This window comes from Artibeus jamaicensis, unplaced genomic scaffold, assembly GCF_021234435.1.
Source record: "Artibeus jamaicensis isolate MK-2021 breed Jamaican fruit bat unplaced genomic scaffold, CSHL_Jam_final contig_793, whole genome shotgun sequence".
NCBI lineage: Eukaryota > Metazoa > Chordata > Mammalia > Chiroptera > Phyllostomidae > Artibeus > Artibeus jamaicensis.
In genome coordinates, this window is record NW_026521975.1 from 6,210,748 (window position 1) to 6,233,181 (window position 22,434).

Below are 22,434 nucleotides of genomic sequence, written 5' to 3' on the forward strand. Positions count from 1 at the left end.
CAGAGCAGGCAAATCAAGAGGCAGAAAACAAATTAATTAATGGTTGCCTAGGGCTGGAGAAAAAGAAGAATGACTACTAATGGGTACAGGGTTTCTTTTAGGGGGTGCAAAAATATTCTAAATAAGGTTGTGATGATGGCTGTACAGCTAAAAAAGAGTGAAATATGAACTTTAAGTGGGCAAACCATTCTTGCAAGGTATTACTAATATTTTCTCCATAATAACAGCAGATATAATCTCTCTACTTAGTATACCACAACTAAAAATCAGAACTATTTTTAAACACTTAAAAATAAATAACTCTGGCAGATGTTATCTTACATTCCAAAACATTTCAGGGATAATTATAGTACAGAATTTCACTATGGAAAAATGTAACTGTACTGTATTCTAACTTGAGAATCAAGAAGCATACTTAAACTCAGTGAGTCCAGTTACACAAAGTGCAATAGTAATACAGCAAAGACATTACATGATCAGAGTCAAAATAAGGGTAGAAACTAATATAGTTGATTAGTATTTTTGGCTCACACTGAAAACAAGTACTTAAAGAACATGTGAATCACCTTTTATGTCCTATCTCTCCCCCCCAAAAAAAACTCAGCAGACAAATAAAATCCAGAAGTATGAGAAGTATGTGCTACTTTGACAGATTTCCTTATGTTTTTCACTTTCGCACTTCCAAGTCTAATTCATGTCACAAGCCTAAAGAGGATCTACGGAGGTCAGCTAGTCTTGGCTAAAATAGGACAATGATAACTTCCAGCTCCAGGATATCTAGTTTAAATTCAAAGTAGAGCTGAACTCAGTTGAACTAAAATATATTTTCAGACAAAAATATTTGTGTACTTCTTCAGCTTCCCGTATATAAGAAGTATTACAACTCCTGTTGAACAGAAAGTATGTTCATGAAGAAAAGACTTATATTTAGCAGTACTCGAAACTTTTTGTAAGTCTCTTCAAAATTAGCAAAATATATCAGAATGATCTTGTAGATAATTATCTGCCTGTCCTCCATACCATGAACGATTACCTGTGTTGAACTCACAAAGTTACATAACTCCAGTGGCAGTAGAAGGGGCCCCAGCTAGTCTATGATGAAGGTAACCCCAGAGATGAATGCAACTGCGATAGGTGACAAAGAACCAGGCCACAGCCGAAAGCAGTGCAAAACAGAAAAAGCAAGATAAAAGTGGGAAGAAAGGAAAAGACTGAGTAGAAGAGGGTCAGTGCCACTCAGGGAATGAGAGGAAGACAAAAGCCAAGTGAGAGGAAGTGGAAAGTAAGAGTAAAGGAGAACTAAGAGAATCAGAGCTAAACCACTGCTTCAAGGCTCGATACATTAAGAGCATCAATCATTTGTGATAGGAGTAAAGTGTAACAGCAGTATTAAATGGGCATAAAGCAATCTAATAAAAGTAGACATAAAGATGTAAAATATAATAAAGACTGTGATTTTAAACATCCACATGGGGCTTAAAATTTTTTATGTCAATCAGGAATCTAAAACAGATAGGACTATGTGGGGAAGGAAAACCCAAAGCAAAATTTGTAAAATAATCAAACACTTCCAACTTTACAGTGTATTTAACCCCTGTGACCTAAATATGTCATCACTGTATCTATTCCTAGTTTTGTTTTTCAAGTTTCTCTGTGAGTGCAGTGTTTTAGAAGATAAAAGACTGGACTGCAGAAGCGCCTGATGCCCAGGCCTGTTAAGAGATATTCCTGAGAAACTGACCTGCCCTTCACCAGTCTTGCAATGATGCACTGGGGTTTTTACCAGTAACTTCTGTGTCGGCATGATAATCAATCTCTAGAAAGAGGCAAGAAGGAATAAAAATCCCTGTTGATATAGCAAGGGAGGTTCCCTTGCTTTATGAAGACTTTTGTTCCTTGTCAGTGGTATCATCCACAAATTAATATCCTGGGAGGAACTTTGGGGACCTGGGAAGTTCTACCTGTATCTGAGAAGTTGTGTGCACACCTAGATGTAAAGAACACTTATTGCAGTACTTTTTAAGAATGTAAAAAATCAAAACCTTAGTGTTTTTCAGTTAGATCAGTGTAGTACACTATACTATTAAACAGAAGATAAGTTGACGAAATGAATTACATTATATGTACTGGCATTGACCTCCAAAGCATAGAAACTGAAAAAAGTGAAGCACAGAATTATATATATATAGCAATATGTTTAAAGATGATAACATATAGACCTTTCTTTTTTTAATATATTTTATTGATTATGCTATTACACTTATCCCATTTTCCCCCCTTTATTCCCCTCCACCCTGCACACCCCTCCCACCCGCATTCCCCACCTTTAGTTCATGTCCATAAGTCGTACATAATAGTTCTTTGGCTTCTACATTTCCTACCCTATTCTTAACCTCCCCCTATTTTCTACCTACCGTTTATGCTACTTATTCTCTTCACCTTCCCCCCCCCCAGCCATTCCCTTACTAATAACCCTACATGTGACCTCCATTTCTGTGACTCTGTTCCTGTTCTAGTTGTTTGCTTAGTTTGTGGGGTTTTTTTTTTTAGGTTCAGTTGTTAATAGCTGTGAGTGTGTTGTCATTTACTGTTCATAGTTTTGATTTTCTTTGTCTTAGATAAATCCCTTTAACATTTCATATAATAAGGGCTGGGTGATGATGAGCTCCTTTAACTTGACAAGCACTTTATCTGCTCTCCCATTCTAAACGAGTGCTTTGCTGGATAGAGCAATCTTGGATGTAGGCCCTTGCCTTTCATCGCTTGGAATACTTCTTTCCAGCCCCCTCTTGCCTGCAAGGTTTCTTTTGAGAAATCAGCTGACAGTCTAATGGGCACTCTTTTGTAGGTAACTCTCTCCTTTCCTCTTGCTGTTTTTAAGATTCTCTCCTTATCTTTAATCTTGGATATTGTAATTATGATGTGCCTTGGTGTGTTCCTCCTTGGGTCCAACAGTTTTGGGACTTTCTGAGCTTCCTGGACTTCCTGAAAGTCTTTTTCCTTTGCCAGATTGGGGAAGTTCTCCTTCACTATTTTTTCAAATAAGTTTTCAATATCTTGGTCTTCCTCTTCTTCTTCTGGCACCCCTGTGATTCAGATGTTGGAATGTTTAAAGATGTCCTGGAGGTTCCTAAGCCTCTCCTCATTTTTTTTGAATTCCTGGTTTCTCATTCTGTTCTGGTTGAATGTTTCTTTCTTCCTTCTGCTCCAAACCATTGATTTGAGTCCTGGTTTCCTTCCCATCACTGTTGGTTCCCTGTACATTTTTCTTTATTTCACATAATGCAACCTTCATTGCTGCCTGGGACTTTTTTATGTTGTTCAAGTACCCCGTGAGTTCCTGGAGCATCCTGATAGCCAGTGTTTTGAACTGTGCATCTGATAGGTTGGCTATCTCTTCGTTGCTTAATTGTTTATTTCCTGGAGCTCTGAACTGTTCTTTCATTTGGGCCATTTTTTTGGTCTGGGCCCACCTGTTATGTAGTAAGGGGTGGAGCCTTAGGTGATCACCAGGGCTGGGTAACCCACATCACTGCATTGTGACATTTTATGTAGAGGAGGGGTCTGAGAGGGAACAGTGCCGTTTGCTCCACTCTCTGCTGGCTTTCAGTCACTTCCCCTGCTACCCACAAGCAAAGTGGGTCCTTCCGGTGCTGATTCCCAGGTGGGTGGGCATGTGTACATTCTAGGACCCTATGGGTCTCTCCAACAAACTTGCCTGTGAGGCTAGGAGTTTCTACTGCCGCCTCAACCCCCACAGGTGTTTTCAATCAGAGGTTTGAGGCTTTATTTTCCCCTGCTGGAATCCTGGGTTGCGAGGTCTGTCTCACTCCCGTTATTCCTCCCAGTTTATCTGCACATGAATGTGGGGCCACCTGGTCAACAATCCGCTGCCTTGTTGGGTCCTCCAGCCATCTGTCCTCCTGGCTGCGAGTCCTCTCCACCCAGCTGCCTGTCTCTGCCCCTCCTACTGCTCTGGATGAATGTTTCTTTAACTTCTTGGCTGTCGGACTTCCATACAGTTCGATTTTCTGTCAGTTCTGGTTGTGTTTTGTTTTTAAATTTGTGGTTGTCCTTCTTTTGGCTGTGTGAAGAGGCACAGTGTGTCTACCTACCTCCATCTTGGCCAAAGTCCTGACTCTTCCATATTGACCTTTCAAACCAATTAAGACATATAACCCAGCAGCCATTACAGAAATGATTGCTAAATGTGACTTCATAAAAATCAGAGTTGAACATGAAAAATAATACCACAATATCATATGTCGATTGTAATAAAATTAATTTTTGAAAGAAAAATAATACCATAAACAAGGCCAAAAGGTGACTGATTGCACAAACTGGAAAACATACACACACAGATGAAAATTGGTGGACAGACAGAAGAGGAAATAAATAGCTGGTGAAGACAGGGGTGATGAGACTTACATTTTCACTTCGTCAGCATATTTACTTTTTTTTCCATATGCACATATTATCTGCTCAAAATGAATGAAATATTAAATTAAATTTTAAAGTCTACCCATACATATATATGCTTTTATATGCATAGATACAATTATCTGCTAACAAATGATTATCCCTAAAGAGGGAGACATATTTTCCTGGATATCCGTATGTACTGTTTGAATTTTCTATCATGAGAATATATTAACCTTATAACTCAATCTCATTTTATAATAATAATACAGTTGCTGAAATATATGACTTTTGACTCTAAAATTCCACTTCAAGGACTTGCTACTACATTGAAAAACTACAAAAATATTTCTAGGACGTCCTTTGCTAACTGGTTAAAATTTAGAGACCACTTAAGTGCTGTCTGCTACTGGAGAACTGGTTCATTAGGTACGTACTTACATGCATGTATAATGTGATTTCTACAATAATTAAAACGGACACTCTGAGCTACATCTAATGACATGAAAATATGCATAATATCCTTGAATGGAAAAAAATGTAAGATCATTGTAGATTTCATTAATCTATACTTATATTCATAGATTTATCTGGAAAGACAATGAAGAAAATAACTGTGGCCTAGGAGTACGGTTAGGGCTTCTTGTCTCTATATACCTTTCTGGACTATGAATTTTCTACAATGAACACAGATCATCATTTTCATAATCAGGGGGAAAAAGTTTTTTCTTTAAAACAATTAGAAGTGTCCGGAATAGCACTGAATCAAGAAATAAATAAATGGCATCTACAGATTAAGCTTCAGTAATAGAGCCAATGTGGAACAAAGATGGAAGTGAAGTTTTTCATTACTTGGCTCTGAATGCTAAGACTGACCACGAAAGTACTAAAACATTTTGGATAAAATCTACAAAATGTGTTATAATGTAAGTTCTGGTGTCAAAAATATCTTTAGCTGAATTTTTTTGTTTAAATGCTTAACCCAAATACCCCGCTATCTCCCTTGCCCTCTGTGTGGCATATGGTACTGCCTATCACTCTTTCTGAAAACACTCTCTCCACAGTGGTTAGGATTGTATCTACAAGGTCCTAGTTTTTCTCCACACTGCTATGTAAGGCCAATGAGCTGCATACTGCACAATTCCTGTTGCACAGTATGGTGACCATGGGTTTCTCCTCAGGACTCAATTTCTGGGCCTCAAGGATAGACATCTCTTTCTCTACATTTGTTGGGAACCTTACACCTGGCTTCTAGCTAAAAACATTGCATTGATTACAGGAACCTGTGCGCTCCACAAGCCAATCAGCTACAGGCACATGAGGTGTCCACAAGTACCAGTTGCACCCAAGTAATCAATAAGCGGGCCCTTCTTTGTCTCAAGCTAGCCAATAGCAAGCAACCTAATCTCCTTCCTCTCCCTCCCCCCTATATATATACCCAGTTCGGAAAAATAAAGTTTGCAGCTTGATCAGAATCTTTTGTCTTGCTGCCATTCTTCGCGCCTCTTGTCCCCCCAACTCATTTGTTCTAGGTAGGTGGTCGAGCCCCAGTTGATTGCTCCGCGGGCCGGAGCATACATTTACCCTAGGCCCTCTTCTCACTCTATACACTATCCTTTAGGCAATTTCAAAACCACTTGAAGCCACTATTTCGAGTACTTAGTAACACCCAAGTCTTTGTTTATCCAGCTCTCTTGAACAATAGATTCATGTATCTGCCTAATAATGGACATTTCTTCTTAGATGTTTAACAGGCACCTAAAATTCAGTATATCAAAACTCAATTTATCATCTTCCCCCTCAAATTTGTTCCTCTTCCTGTTTTGGCCATTGATGTGAAGGACAATAAATATCCTGCTTCTGAAGCCAGAAACCTAGGCATTATCCTTGGTTCTTCTTACTTCTTCCTCTCTCACATCCAATAATTCAACAAGTCCTATCATTCTCTCTGTCACTTCCCTAATTCCAGCCACAGCATCTCTCACCTGAATTAACTATTACACTCTTCTAACCCTAGTTCCCTAAAGCCATTCTAATTGTATTGCCAAGCAATATTTTAAGTGATAAATCAACTTATTACTACCTATTTAAAATCCTACAAATAGCCCCCACTGTCTTCAGAATAGAGTACGAAGTCCAGAGGGCATGATTTACAAAACCCTACTTAGTTTTCCAAACTTAATTTTTACACCATTCACAACACACACCCATTACTGCTCTCTAAGATCTGGCACTGAAATTCTTTCAAGTCCCTTACCATATTATCTTTCCTTCACATCTTTTAAAATGCTACTCAGTGGTGGTTCCAAAGGGTACTGGAGAGAACTTTAACCTACCCTATACAACCAAAATAACCTCAAATAAACAATTTAAGTTGACATTTGTTTACTCCACATCATCCAACCCCCTATCACACTCACTTTTCAACCAGACTGTACCCCTTCCTATACTACATGAAGAAATTCTGAAACCAGATGTTACCCTTCCAGCCTGTACTATAACTCCTGCACTATAACCTCACTCACTCTTAATTACTGCCCATTCATTTGGGTAGCTTCTAATTACCTTTCAAGTCATAACTGAAATATCATCCTTGAGCCCACAAGAGCAGATTAGGTACCCCATGGCAACCCATAATTTTCCCTATCACAGCTCTATCCCACTATATTATAACTTGTTTACTTCCCTGTGCTCCTCAAAGGTCATACGTTCCCTACACTCAGACCATGGACTATTCACTGCTGAATTGCTCATATCTGGCATAAAACTTGGCATATTACAGACATTTGGTAAACAGCTACTTAATGAATTATGAATATACAAACTTACCCCCCAAAAGTAAAAGCTAGAGCTAAAAAGAAACTATAATGAAATGTAAATATTTAAATGCTTAACTTTTATTTTTTAAAGTATCTTCAATGTTAAGGCAGTATTAAGAAACAAATTACATATATGTCTTACTTTGTGCTTGACATTTGCTTGGAAACTATGTATACACGAATTTTTTGCAAAGTCACATGATAAATGCACCAAGAGAAATCATGTACTTCAAGAGATTCTTTCATAAAGCAAAAAACTGGAAATAAATGTATGAATTCTATATGAACTTAAAGTTTCACATGATATATTGGCCTTTCTTAAAGCAAAAGCCTTTAAAAAATAATTTTTAATGCCTATCTCTTCTTTCTCCCCAAATATGACTTGTTTAATATAAGCCATAATACCAATGATGAACGGGTTTGAGTGTTTTTGAAGCCTTTAGTTCTCTAAACAATGTACAACTCGGGTGTACAGAAGCATCCAGAGTAGGCTCTGCATCATGATGTAAAGAATTCCCCCCTCAGGATTATTATTTGTTTGAATTCATAGGCTATAATAAAGTTACAGATTTTAAAGAGCTTGCCTAGAGAGATAAGTAACTGAGTTAGCATGAGTAATAGTTAACCTAAGTAATTTTAATTTACATAAAGAAAGTAAACTTTAAATATGAAATGATCGTGGACTTAAAATTAAATGCCATCTCTGGTTAAGAAACTAATTATATTTTATTTAACTTTAGAAATACGGGTTTGATTTCCATTTAAACGGATTAATTTACAAGAAATACTTCAAAAAAATACTTTATTCTTTGTAGTGGCCCATTTTTTCAAATACACAATTTTTTAAATACATATTTTTGAATTTTTTATTTATTTATTTTTAGAGAGGGGAGGGGAGGGAGAAAGAGAGAGAGAAATATTAATGTGTGGTTGCCTTTCACATGGCCCTCACTGGGGATCTGGCCCACAACCCAGACATGTGCCCTCACTGGGAATTGAACTGGTGACCCTTTGGTTTGCAGGCTGCACTCAATCCACTGAGCTACACCAGCCAAGGCCACAATTCTTTTTAAAAAAATATTATTGATCATGTTATTACAGTTGTCTCAATATTTCCCCATTTGCCACCCTCACCCAGCACCCCCAACTCCCTTGGGCAATCCCCACATCATTGTTCATGGCCATGGGTCATATTTGTAAGTTCTTTGGCTGCTCCATTTCATATGCTATACTTCACATCCTCTACCCTGTAACTATCTATTTGTACTTCTTAATCACTTCACCTCTTTACCGTTACCCTATACCATCCTCCCATCTGGCAACCATCAAAATGCTCTCCATATCCACAATCTGTCTCTGTTCTTCTTATTTATTTAGTTCATTTTTAGATTCAAGTGATGAGAAATATGTACTTTTGCCATTTTATTGTTCATAGTTTTGTCCTTAAATAAGTCCCTGTAACATTTCATATAATGGTTCGGTGATGATGAATTCCCTTAGTTTTTTTTCCTTGTCTGGGAAGCTCTTTATCTGCCCTTCAATTCTACATGATAGCTTTGCTGAACAGAGCAATCTTGGCTGTAAGTCCCTGCTTTTCATGACTTTGAGTATTTCTTGCCAGTCCTTCTAGCCTGCAAAGTTTCTTTGGAGAAATCAGCTGACAGTCTTATAGGGACAACCGTGTAGGTAACTAGCTGCTTTTCTCTTGCTGCCTTTAAGATTCCCTCTTTATCTTTAACCTTTGACATTTTAATTATGATGTGTCTTGGAGTGGGTCTCTTTGCATCCATCTTATCTGGGACTTTCTTTGCTTCCTAGATTTGCATGTGTATTTCTTTCACCAAATTAGGGAAGTTTCCTTTCATTATTTTTTCAGATAGATTTCCAATTTCTTGCTCTTTCTCTTCTCCTTCCGATACCCCTAAGATGCGAATGTTGGAATGCCTGAAGTTATCCCAGAGGCTGCTTTTACTATCCTTGTTTTTTGGGATTCTTTTTTCTTCTTCTTGTTCTAATTGGTTGTTTTTTGCTTCCTTATGTTCCAAATCAGTGATTTGATTCAAGGCTTCATCCACTCTCCTGTAAACTGTTCTTTATTTCAATTAGTGTATCCTTCATTTTTTAGTGGATTTTTTTAATGCCATCAAGGTCCTCACTAAGTTCCTTGAATATCCTTATAACCAGTGTTTTGAACTCTGCATCTAGTATATTGAATCTCTGCCTTGGTAGCTTGGCCTAATGTAGTAGGTGTCCTACAGGGTCCAGAGGCACAGCCTCCTCTATCCCCCACGTTGGGTACTCAAGATGTTTCCTTTGGGTGGGCTGAGTACACCCTCTCCTTGTAGTTCAGCCTTGATTGCTGCTGGCAGGTCAATGGGAGGGATTTATCTAGGCTAGTCAGCTGCAAGGACTGGCTGTGACCACTGACTATAGCTTCCACCCATCATGGAAGATCAGCTCAGCTGCACAGGGGCAGGGTGACGGTGCTCTAAAGTGGTCTCTAGCTGTCCACAAGGTGTACAGGCTCTGGGTTTTCCCAGGTAGTGTAAGCCAAAGCCTGCCTCCATCTGTGTCTTGCTCCGGCCACCCTGACTAAACTATAAAGCAATCTGTGATGACTGCTACTTGTGCTGAGCTTGGCAATTCCCAGGTGAAGCCAAGCTATGAATATAAACAGTCTGCTGCTAGTACCAGGCCTAGGGCTACTTAGCAAGAGGTACAGGGACTGAAGACTCACTAAGGCCGGCCGTTGGAGAGGATTTAAGAAGTTGTAAAGCATGAGCCAACACTGGCCATTTATATGGAAAAGAAGCCTGGTTGAGCCTGTAAGTTGGGGGGGGATGGAGTCTCTGGGGATCTCCAGAGCAGGGCAAACATTGTTAGCCAGGTTGATGGAGTCTCAGATATAGTAACAACCTGCAGGCTCTCTGGCTCTTTGTGGGGAGGGTTCAGAAAAGGGACATTGGCCTCTCCCCACCTTTCTGTCTGGGAGGAAGCTATTCCCTTGCTCTTGCCTTGACACCAGACACTTCAATTCCTACTTGTATGCCACTGGTGCCTTTTAAGCTGCTACCCCAGTGTTGGAGCTTAGAGGGAGTAAGTCTGAGTAAGGTTAAATAAGGTTCCTTAAAAGGAACTGTGTGGGGCTCCAGAATTTTCTTCCACTGACTCAATCCTTGCTTGTTTTTTGCATGCAGAAGTTATGGGGACTTGTCTTCCTGGTATTGGAACCATGCTTGGGGGGTGTGGTGTGGGGCTGGGACTCCTCACTCCCAAGATATCCCTCCTGAATTTTTATCCACACATGGATGTGGAACTAGCCCATTCAGTGTCTCCACCCCTCCTACTTTCCTGGACAGAGATGATTTCTTTAGTTCCAAAGCTCTCAGATTTCCAATCAACTTGATTTCTGATGTTTCTGAGTGATGGTTGTTCTATATTTTCATTGTAATTTTGCTATGGTTATGTAAGGAGGTGAGCCATTTTTACCTATGCCACCATCTTGACCAGAAGTTCTCCCAGGTCTTTTTTTGTTCAGCCAATTAACAAAGTTTGCCTCTGCATTTGGCTTTGATTTTGTTCAGTTCTGTTCCGGGTATCAATACAGCCAGCCAATCAAACTTTAAGTTTATTTAAGTTTTTAATTTTAGCAAGTTTAAATGGAAGACTTTCAAATATGAACTTCAGGTACACCACAAATAAAAAAAGCATTAAAAGCCTGTCAACATTTGGCAACATTCCAGGAACTCAGGGGAATACAATTACTGCTCTAAAGGAAATCTACAATATCTAACTCATAAACATTCGCCAGAAAGACCCAAAGGACATATAAACATTACCGAAATATATACTGCAGTAGTTACATAATACATCTATGAAGGACTATGTTTTTTGGGGTGATGAGTGAAGATGGAATTATCCAAGTTGTATGTTAATATACTGTAGTTAGGATTTCTAAGGCTAAATGTTAGAACCTATTTCAGGTGAGGGAAAACATTTTCTTGCACAAGATACTGCCTGAGAAAAAATTCAGAATCGTGGTCTGACTTGATGGAGGAAGAGTTGTATTATTCTGTATTTCAAAATCATTAGGATAAAAGAGAGTGGGAACATTGCCCTGGGAATAAAGAAGGCTAGTTGGGTTTTATACACAAAGGATGAAGAGCTTGGTACTTAACCAAAGTCAAGAAGGTAAAGGCACTTAAAAGTGGTTCTCTAATGCTTTAAAAAGATTTGATAATTTCTCAAAAATCTAAACATAGAATGAACATATGACCCAGTAATTCTATACCTGTGAATACGCCCAAGAGAAATGAAAACATGTATCTACACAACAACTAGCACATGGAGGTTTACAGCAGCATTTTTCACAATGGCCAAAAAGTAGAAAACAGCTCCTTTCGTGCTAAGTTGGAAGCAGATAACCACTCCTGCACTGGACAATCTGCCTGCCTCTCCCCCTACCTGCTCCCCGCCAGTACTCCACAGCATGCTGAGCGTGCCCATGGTGCTGCCCAACAGCTTGCAGACCACAGATCACCAGCTGGCCCCAAGGACCCAACACATCTGGAAGCAACAAGTACATCCAGCACACTAAGCCCCTCCCTCAGCTTGGAGCAACCAATCACCCTGTGCCCTCTTACCTATTATACCGTTAGTAAAAAAGAGCCCCTCTATGAGAAAGAGAACTCTGCTGCAGCCAGATTTCAACACATGAGGGAGGAATTTGATAAAATTGGAATGAGGAGAACTACAGAAGAGGTTGTGATTGGACATGAGCACCTGCTACCCCATGTGTTACCACTACAGCTGGAACCGACTTTCTTCAAACTACCTGGTGGTGAACTTAACCCAGAGAAACGAAGCTGAAGGACTAAAACCCTTAATGACAGAGATACTAGGTTGTTAAGATGCAGTCATTCAAGACTGGGCCATGATGACTGCCTTAGTAACTAGTAGAGCCAAATTCTGAACCTCCTCAGTACCCATGTATTCCTGCACATATTACAAAACTGAAGGAACATTAAGAAGCTGTTTTTGTTCGACTTCGAAAGAAAGCCTTGCTTGCAGTCCCTAACAATTAAAACCCGGGCCACACCATTGTTTGAATTATGTGGCAATATACCAGGATGTAGACCCATCGTTTCCAACCTCCCTCGGCTTTTTGAGCTGGTTCAATTTATATAATGTACAACTGAATTCCTACACAGTCAAGAAGTGAAGGAAGCCATCTACACAGTATAGAATGAACACAACAAAAAGGGGTTTTTTGTTTTGTTTTATCTCTTTCCCATCCCCTAAATTGCCACCTGCTTTCTACTGCCTGAATAGTAAAATTGATATGAAGAAGTAGATAGTGGTGTACCCAAATGTAATAATGTTTAATTTGTTTTTGTTTCTACTTATACATTTTTGCACATTAAAGAAAGTGCAAAAAATATACAGTAGAAAAAATAAAGTAGAAACAACTCCAATGCCTACCAGCTAATGGATGGATTTAAAAAATGAGGTAAATCCATACATGATATTATTCAACCATAAAAAAGAATGTTGTGCATGTATCACATGCACAACACAGATGAACCCTGAAAACATTATGCTAAGTAAAAGACACAAAAGGCCACATACATAGTATATGATTCCATTTACATGAAATGTCCAGAATAGACAAATCCTTAGACAGAAAATAGATTAATGGTTGCCAGGAGCTGGGAAGAGGAGGAATCAGAGTAACTGCTAATGAACATAAGGTTTCTTTGAGGGATGGGGGGATAAAAATGTTCTAGAATTACAAAGTGCTGATCACTGCACAGCCTTGTGAATATATGAAAAAAACCAATGGTATGCACACTTTTAAAAAGTGAACTGCCCTGACCAATGTGGCTAAGTTGGTTGAGCACTGTTCCGCAAAGAGAAAGGTTGCAGGTTGCATTCCCAGTCAAGGCGCATGCCTGAGGTTGCAGGTTTGGTCCCAGGTTGGGGCGTGAGAGGCAACCAATCCATGTTTCTCTCTCACAGGGAAGTTTCTCTCTCTCCCTTTCTCCTTCCCTCCTTCTCTCTAAAAATAAATAAATAAAATCTTTCAAAGAGTGAATTTTATGGTATATAACATATCTCAATTTTAAAAGGGGGGTTCACAGCATTCTCTCTGCCATATCACATCTGAAGGACATGACATAATTCCGTTAGTAAAGGCAGCTTGCTACAGCAGGGACTGGGTTTGTGACTGACAATAACCATGCTAAAGAATCTTAAGAATCACTGAGCTAAAGGGCCTTCAAGCCTCAAGATCAAAGTAACAGGTGAAAGTCACCTTTTAGTGACAACATCAAGAACTGCCTTGAGGTAACAAGAGATATCTAAAGACAAAAAAAAAAATCATAGCAGTTTCTAAGTAACAAAGAAATGACCAAGGCCTCCTACATAAGGTGGTATGAGGGAAAGGGTTTACAAATAGCTCTGAAGGAGAAAAAGACAGTAGGATTTTCATTCCCTACCAGAAGCTAAGCACAGCAAAAGAATAAGAAAAGAATAAAGAGACAATGAGGACTGGATTCAACAATAAAAGGCACTGTGAGAAAGATGCCACAGGGCACAATATATAGTTATCAACACTGACTGGCATACACAGTTCCCAGCTTACATATCTCAAACATTTCAAATATCTTACATGCCTCAAACATATCTTACATAACAGTTCAAATATTTCTAAATCATAATTCTGAACACATTTTCCCAGAGAATTTTTTTAAAAGTAGTTAAGTTTTGCAAAGGGCCTAAAATCATTTATAATAATTTGTTATTATTTCTATTTTTCTGGCTGAAATTCAGTATGCCAGCAGCCATTTCCCAGCCTCCCATCTCTTCACACATCAGAGTCCCACCAAGAGACATTACCCCTCCAATCTGCTGCTACCACCACCCCAGCAACACAGCAGAGAGGCTCCCCAGGCCTCATGTGGGCGAGGCCAAAAAAGAATTGCCTGCTATCCAGAGCTGAAATCAAACTGGAGTCCTGCAATGGCAGTTTTACACATTAGCGTCTTAAGTCAGGCAGCTGATGGAAAACTGCCACACAAGAATGAAAGGTGTTCAATGCATGCTAATAAATTTATCCATGTTAATACATAACAGAGACCTTGCTGTGTCCAGTGGGCATAATGGAACATTTGTAGTGCATGTGCAATACGTACAACAGGAGCTCAAAAGTGCTGGCAAGGAAAAGTGAGTGGGGAGGAAAGGCATGAGACGAAAAAAATTCAATCTCACAAAATTTGCTGGGGAACCATCAAAAGCACCCCTCTTTGTCCCGTTTCTGTAAGGGTACAATGAAATCACCCTACTTTGTCCAATTCCTCTTGAAATACCCTTTCCAAAGAGATCCTCCCATCTGCTGAGAGTCAAACAAAATGTTGTCATCTTTGAAAAGCTTTTCCTAGAAACCTTAAGCAGTTGGGAGCATCCATCTCTGTGTTCCAACAGCAACTTGTATTTAATTATTATAATTCTTATTAAATTGCTACACTTTATATGTTTGTTTCCCTAGTAGATATCCCCTCAAATAATGGAATGGAATATTTGAATAATAGAATTATTCATCTTTGCAGTTCCAGTTCCAATACCTTGGACAGTGTGTGACACATAGAAGGGTCCAACAAACACTGGCTTGGCCAAAAAGTCTGTTTTGTTTCTTCCATAAAATAAAAGACATATTTTTCATTTTCACCAATAACGTTACTGCTTTGGATATTTTGAGTATGTCAGCTACCTCCTGCTATTGGCTTCTAGTGGGTAGAGGCCAGGGGTGCTACTAAACATCTTCCAATGCATAAGACAGCCCCACAGCAAAGAATTATTTGGCCAAAGTGTCAATAGTACCAAGAAACTTCACAAACCACTTCTGACATGTTCGATCAGTCACAGCACCTTCTCCACACACTGCACAAATCTTCCTTTGTGTTTTAACCTTTCCTGAAATAATGAAGCACAATGCACCAAAAATGTTGCACATATTCTTCCATCTTCAATATTAAAATGGTTTTACTGATAAGTATTTTTTTAAATACACACTGATACGACGGCTGTCACAACACAATTTAACAAAAGTGTTTCAAATGAAGTTAAAGACAACTAAGCGCTACTAGCGCCATCATACAGAAAAAACTAAATAAACTTTTTTGGCCAACCCAATATTTGAATGGATTTCTTCAAATGTTGAAAGAAAGAGTAAAAGTAATAATCAAATAAATCCCAACAGAATTCATTTAATTTTCCAGTCTTGCAAGAAAACAGGATCTAAGCATGAAATCTCTAAGTGGCCTACACAGTGGATCTGAATGCACTGATACCTAAGGCAGATCAATTCAACTGGCAGTAAGCAAGAAGTGCAAGGTAAATACTCTGCTTTTCCTTTTCACCACATTTCTTAAAGGTTGTAAGGAATACTCCTTATTGGGCATACAAAATCCACAGTGATAGGGACTATTACATGTTATATTTGACATTTTGACATTTAAAGAAATATTTCAACCAAACTGAACCTATATACAGGGTTCCACAATATTCAAAAGAAAAACTATTATATTCCTCTGGGGGAATTACAGAGTTCCAACCAAGTTCTGATAACAGTTAAGGAACTAAAACTGAATGAAAGCTCTAATGCAGATTGAGCCCTGGCCAGGTAGCTCAGTTGGTTGGAGCATCATCCCACACACCAAAAGGCTATGGGTTTGACTCACAGTCAGGGCACATACCTAGGTTGTGGGTTCGATTTCTGGTGGGGGCATGTACAGGAGGCAACCAATCAATGTCTCTATCTCATCAATGTCTGTCTGTCTCTCTCTCTCTCTCTCTCCCTTCCTTTCTCTCTAAAAGCAATGAACACATCCTCAGGTAACAATTAAAAAATACAAATAATAAAAAATAAAAGCTGAATGAAAACTCCTACGCAGATTGGTTCAGAAGAGTTTCCAGTGCTAGCCACCAAATGAATGGTTCACGCAAGTAGGAACAGGCACTACCCCATAACTCCAACATTTTAAGAGGTAAATACGAAGAAATGTTAAGGCAGTATAAGACAAGTTAGGTAAAGTAGCTGCTAAGTCTTTGTGAGTTACCTCACCTCTTTCAGGCAGTTGATGAGAACCCATACTAAACCACAAGCTAAGAAATATAAAAGTGTAGCATGGTCTGAAGTAAACTTTTTGTTTTAGTAGTCTTTACATAGTCATGCAAAAAGTATTATAATTTATAGTCATAATTTTTATTTCCTTAAATCATATTAGAAAAGACCCTAAAAATCATCAATTCGAACCTCATAATCTTACAAATAAGGAAAGCACAGTCTACAGAAGCAAATGACTTGCCTAAGGTCACACTGGTAACCAGAGGCAGAGTATGAACTTAAACTCAGGTCCCCAATCTTTCCAATTTAGAGTTCTTTTCACTAGATGAAGAACTTTCATTCGTATCTCAACATGCCTTATAGGAGTTTGGGCCTAAACACACACACATGTGTATCTGCAGACATACACATATATGGGTGTGTATGTATCTACACCCCCATATCTACCTACATACATAGTTTTGTAGCACTTGAAAAACCAGACTGTTAAAAAATGTACTAAAACAGGTATAGCAGTTAATTGAAAAAACTAGACCTTTGAGAAGGCATTCACGTTTACTGAATGACCCACTAAAAACCAAATCTTGATGTCTGTTTGTATTTATTTGAATGTATTAATTATATGAAGGGTAATGTTTAAGGTCCTGGGCTCTACAGTAATAGACTGGCTTGTAATCCTGTAATTCCAGCTCTGACATTTAAGTAGTCAGGTAACTATGAACAAATTTACTCAACCTTTCTAAGCCTCAATTTCCTTACCTGCAAAACTGTTAGGGAAAAAGGGAACTAACTTGTGAAGATTAAATAGAGGATGAATGTAAAGGATTTTGCCCAGGACCCAGTACTCACACAATAATTTAGCTATTATTATCATTATCACTGCCTCGTTTTTCTAGTGCCTCAACCATAGTTTTCTATATATTTAGAACACATAGATACACAATCCCAATTATATATCATGTGCTCTTTTGAACGCAGAGTATAGCAGTCTAAGAACCCTTTTCAAGAAAATTCTTGCTTTTGTTTTTTGGAAATCAAACTTTTATTCCAAATTGATTTTTAAATTCAAAAATGTCCAGTGCCTATAATAAAGAGTTCAGAATTTAAAAACACAAATTGTTTTCTGCCTTCTCACAGTTTGGTTGCCTAAACTCTGCAAAGAGGAAATACAACTGATCCAGAAAGAACACGAACCCCCCTGCTTCTCACTGAAGTGCCCTTTCAGTGTTCAGGCACAAATACCACCTTCCATCTCATGATGACAGTAAGAGAAAACTGTTTCCAGGATTTATTGTGCATTTATTTTTTAACTGTTAGAATCCAAAATTAACACAATTATAAAAAGCCTTTTTTCCATGTATGTAATCATGCCTCAATTAAAGTATTTCCCCCTCTACCACATTTCTAAAAGGTTGTTTATCTCAAGTACAGTATACTAGCAGGATAGTACTATCAACTCTCTTACTCAAAAAATGACCTTTTGAGATGTTTATTTCTAACACTTAATAATTTAAGAAGCTAGCTCCTCTGGTCTAGTTTCTTTAGTAATCACTCATGTTCTATAATGCTTGCTGGATGACCAAAAGGAAACATTTACATACATTCATTTCAATAGTCAAATTTGTCTAAACAAAACTGATTTTTACTGTAAACCTCAAGACTCCTTTTGCATATTCTATAGTTTGGGTTCCTAGAGTACTCTGAAATTTCAGTTTCAGAATATGTAATTTAATTTGAAAGTAAATCAATACTAAAAAATATATATGACCATCATCTTTTTATAAAAGATTAAACAGCTATGAATTATATTTTACCAAGACTACAATGCATTAAATTATATTTCACTGACATAAGATCAAAAGGACTTCATAAATACAATGCAGTATTTTTTTTTACCAGAATGAGGTTATAAAAAAGCTAAACCAAAAAGTATTCCCTGTAGAAAACAAACACTGTTTCAAGAATTTAAAAACTCTCTTGACATTTGAGCCATTATTTTTAAAGTTCATCTTATAAACAAAATCATTAAAGGTTGCTGGAAAACAACCCCAAAGAATTATAAATAAAAAGTTATTTTTCCCAAAATGCAATACTACTTTTCAGCTATCACGAACAACTAAGAAATGTTCATATAGTACATATTCAGCTATTTTTAAGTGTATAATTCTTCTAAAATTATTCTTAGCCTAAATGAAAACCTAACCTTGAGATACAAAATATACAAAATATAATGTGGTTATATTATAAACATTATGGTTTTTAAGTATAAAATCTAAGTTAATAAAATTTGTAGATTTTATTAGCTTAAATTGGTAATTTATAAAAACAAAACTGGCTTCTCTCATAGAGATTAAAAATAATTTACAGTCATCAAAATTTTATAAAACAAATGGCAGGGTGGTGAAATGTACAACAATATCTAATCTCATGGGGTTGGGGATTTTATGAATATGCTCAAAATCACAAAATACTGGGGGGATGGAAAGAAAAATGGTTTCATGCTTTTGAAAAATATTGTATGGTAAGTTAACAAGGATAGTTTTTTAAATATATGTATTATCACAGAGTAATACTTCAAAGAGAAATATAATTAAACAACAGTCAACATATTTCCTGACACTAATTTTTTAAATGTCACCAAACTATTTCACTAAAAAATACTTTTTAATATACGCAGCACCCAGGGTCTCAAGTTTTCAAATCCCCACCTTTTGCAGATATCTGTACTGCTTTACTGCTGCATATAAGAACTGAAATGCACACTCCAAATTAACTAGAATTGCTATATTACCCTTAAAGTACATTTTAAGTTTTTTAGAAAGCTATCTCAGTAAATCTAAGAAAAAAATGTTGAATAAATATATAGTTCCTTTTTCAACATCTAGAATACTGAAGTAGTTACAAATATGGCTTCCCTCTCACACCCCCAGATAACTTCAGCATTATGAATGATTTCATTTTTTAGTGCTAATGTAGTTCTGAATATACCTTACCTAATTTGCATACACACACACCACACACACACACACACACACACTTATACTGTTAAACAGTAACTAGCCAAACTAGCAGAGATGGTCAGAAAAGCTACTTTGTTTATAATAAAATTGAAAGATTGTATGATAAGCTTTGATATTACATTTCCAGCAATTTTCTATAATGTTAAAGGCAAAAGAGACAATATCCATTTTTACATTTGGAAAGGCAAGAGTTAATTACATACATTTTCTCCTCAACCAAATTGTCTTCTCTTTTGTCAATATTACAAGACATTCATCTAGTGACAAAGAAAATATGAACACTTGCCTGTTTAAGAAACTAAATTGGGAGTATTACCATAGACTTAATTATTTCTAGGAAAGAATATTTAAAGCAAAGAGACTATTTAAAGTTCATTGCCAGCTGCTAATTTGAGGGGAAATGCTTGAACAAGGTAACCCCTATTTGTCACTGGCCTCTTCCCCCACCACACACCCTACACCAAACCCCCATTGTTCTATGTAAAATTCACAGCTGACACTATCTAAATAGCAATTGCTACATTTATGTTGCAGATGAGCACTACGAAGAATTCTTCAAACTGGACTTACCTGCTATCTTTCCCCCAAATAAAATCCAAATTTGATAATAAATCAATCACAAACTGGTGGAGAAAAGGATTACAGCTTCCCTTCCAGGCTGCTGGATGTCACTCCAGACGCAGGTGTGGAAATCCCCAGAAGTTTAGCATAATAAATCGACCCCCCAAAAAATGACTGAAACTGACGTTTCATAACGAATTTCTTTTTAAAAATCTGTAAAGTGTACAGCCCATGGGGTATAGACTCCTTTTCCCTACGAGCCACCAAAGTAGAACACAGAAGCGGCAGCACGCACGACTTAGTGTGGGTTTGGATCCTTCGTACACCACTTCCTCCCCAAACCTGGCTGGCAGCGACGGATGCGGGTGTCGAGGAAGTGGGAGATCAGCAATCCAGCGCCCCGCTCTCCCTCCCTCCCGGCTACCTGTCTGGGCCCGCGGGAGCGCCGCCCAGTGCGGACACCCGCACTGACACACTCACCCATCTTTCCTCTTGGCTTTGTAGACGTGACCATAAGTGCCTCGGCCAACTTTGCAGCCCTCGTATTCAAACAGGTCCTCGACCCGTTCCCGCTCGCTGCTCAGCTTCACTTTAAAGTCATAGTCCATTGTCACAGCCTCCGAGGCCGGAGAGCTGGGGTCGGGGGACCAGGGGACAGGGTTGGGGACCGGGTAAGCACCGGCAGCCGCAGCCCCCGGGAACCTGCCCGCTCTACACCCAGCGGTCGCAGCACCAGCCCGACTGATGCGGCACGAGCAGCAGGAGGCCCCGCGAGAGCGCTGGGGACATCCAGGGGGGCAGCAGGACAGAGGCCGGACGAGGGGTGGGGTGGAACGGAGAGGTTCCCCCTGATGAAGGAGAGCAGACGGACGAGGGCTGGGGGTGGGGAGCGGGTGTCTCTGCCCTTGTCCCCGCTGGCTCCCGGGGCGCCGGTTCTGTCTCCGGCCGCGCGTTCTGCTCCCGCTGCGGGGAGCGGCAGGGTGGCCACGGCGGGTTCTCCTCCTCTCAAACGCGCACTCACGCCTCACCCTCTCTCACACGCACGCTCACACTCACTCATTCACTCACTCATTCTCCCATACACTCAAACAGAAAGGGAGCTCCGCACAACAGCCGGTACCTCCTCAGAGAGAGGAGGAGGGAGGGGAATCGTGGAACACGGCTGCAGCTGTCGCAAAAACGTCGCGAAGGCTTGGGCTACCTCCTACTCTCCTTCCAGCCGGCTCCGCGGTGGCTGTCTGCCCCCGCCGCAGCTGGCACCCAGAGGACCATGTGGAGGGAGCAGGGTAGCCACTGCCCACAGCTGCCGCCAAAGGCACCACGTGGACTGTTCCACCGGTGGCCAGAGCCCCAGACTACAATGCCCAGAGTCCAAGGGCGGCCGCTGTTCGCACCCGTCCTGTAACTCCACCCCACACTCTGGGAATATGGGGAGCATTGCATGATGGGATTAGTAGTCCAATGTTAGATAAATTTCAATCACTTGGGGAAATTTTTTTTTCCTTCTTTTTAACGTTGATATCCTTAGTGTCTATTTTGGGTCATAAACGCAACCAAAGAAGTCATGTGTGAGGCAGGTTATTTTGTATTAGAATCACATTTTATGCCACTTCTTTTTTTTCCACTTCCAGTATCATTTTTTTTCCCTAGAATCTAGATACAGTTAACTGTAGCAAGACAGTGCTCAATACTATTTAAGCCTCATTTTAAATTCTTTAAACTAGTTCATCATTTGTAAACGTGAATTCACATTTCACTAAAAATGGAAACTAGATTTGACATTAACAAAATTTACTCAATATTGATGTTAACTACCAAATTTTTATGTGAAACACCTGGACTTAACGTACCAGAATTTGGCCTTTATAAACTAGCTTACCCATGAACAGTTACAGTGTAAGTGTTTATGGCACTTCTGAACTCCAGATTTCAAAGGGCATTATCATTATCAAAAAAAAGTCTATATATTTGTGAACGTCCCATGGACTTTCACTGGGTGTATTCTTGAGTTTCACTATCTGATAAAAGCTGCACAATGATATCAACATTCTGAGACACATTACAAACATCAGTAAAGGTGAATCAATGGCCAGTATCCATGCTAATCCTAAATAGTGTTACTTATGACAGATGACCATTCAAACACTTCCTATTCATTCAGAGAGTGAATTATTTTATGATCTTCTGCACCTCTTCCTGTAAGAACAGCAATTTTTAGAGGTGATTACGGCAGTGGATCTAAATCCATAGAAGCTAATGTATTAATTACTTTATGGTAGGGAAAGTGTCACCTGGAGGAGTCCCAATACCTTGACATTAATCCCTCATTTTGTCTTAGCTGTTATTTAGATGTCTATTTTATATTTTTCAACTTTACATTAATTTTATTTAATGTAATAGCAGCTGTATTTATTTTACCGCTGCTGTGTTGCAATAAATTTCCCCACTCCCAAAAGCACATACAATCTCTCCCACTTTTAAATGCCGTAAC

General features: G+C 38.9%; 1 protein-coding gene and 1 pseudogene across 6 annotated transcripts in view; one reads left to right on the top strand and one right to left on the bottom strand.

Annotated features, from left to right (window-relative positions):
- Nucleotides 1–21,113, bottom strand: part of CDK8 (cyclin dependent kinase 8) — a 141,114-nt gene extending 120,001 nt beyond the window's left edge. For 2 of the 6 annotated variants that reach the window (XM_037137135.2, XM_037137132.2), the window contains exon 1: nucleotides 20,424–21,112. In XM_037137135.2, coding sequence (XP_036993030.1) covers nucleotides 20,424–20,551 — 128 coding nt within the window. In that variant the 5' untranslated portion in view covers nucleotides 20,552–21,112. Of the gene's footprint in view, nucleotides 1–19,952; nucleotides 20,257–20,423 lie in introns of those variants that run through there. The other 4 variants (XM_037137134.2, XM_037137131.2, XM_037137136.2 and 1 more) reach the window with 4 other exon arrangements.
- LOC119043229 (cleavage and polyadenylation specificity factor subunit 5-like) lies at nucleotides 11,396–12,482 on the top strand (annotated as a pseudogene).
- Nucleotides 21,114–22,434: the final 1,321 nt, after the last annotated feature.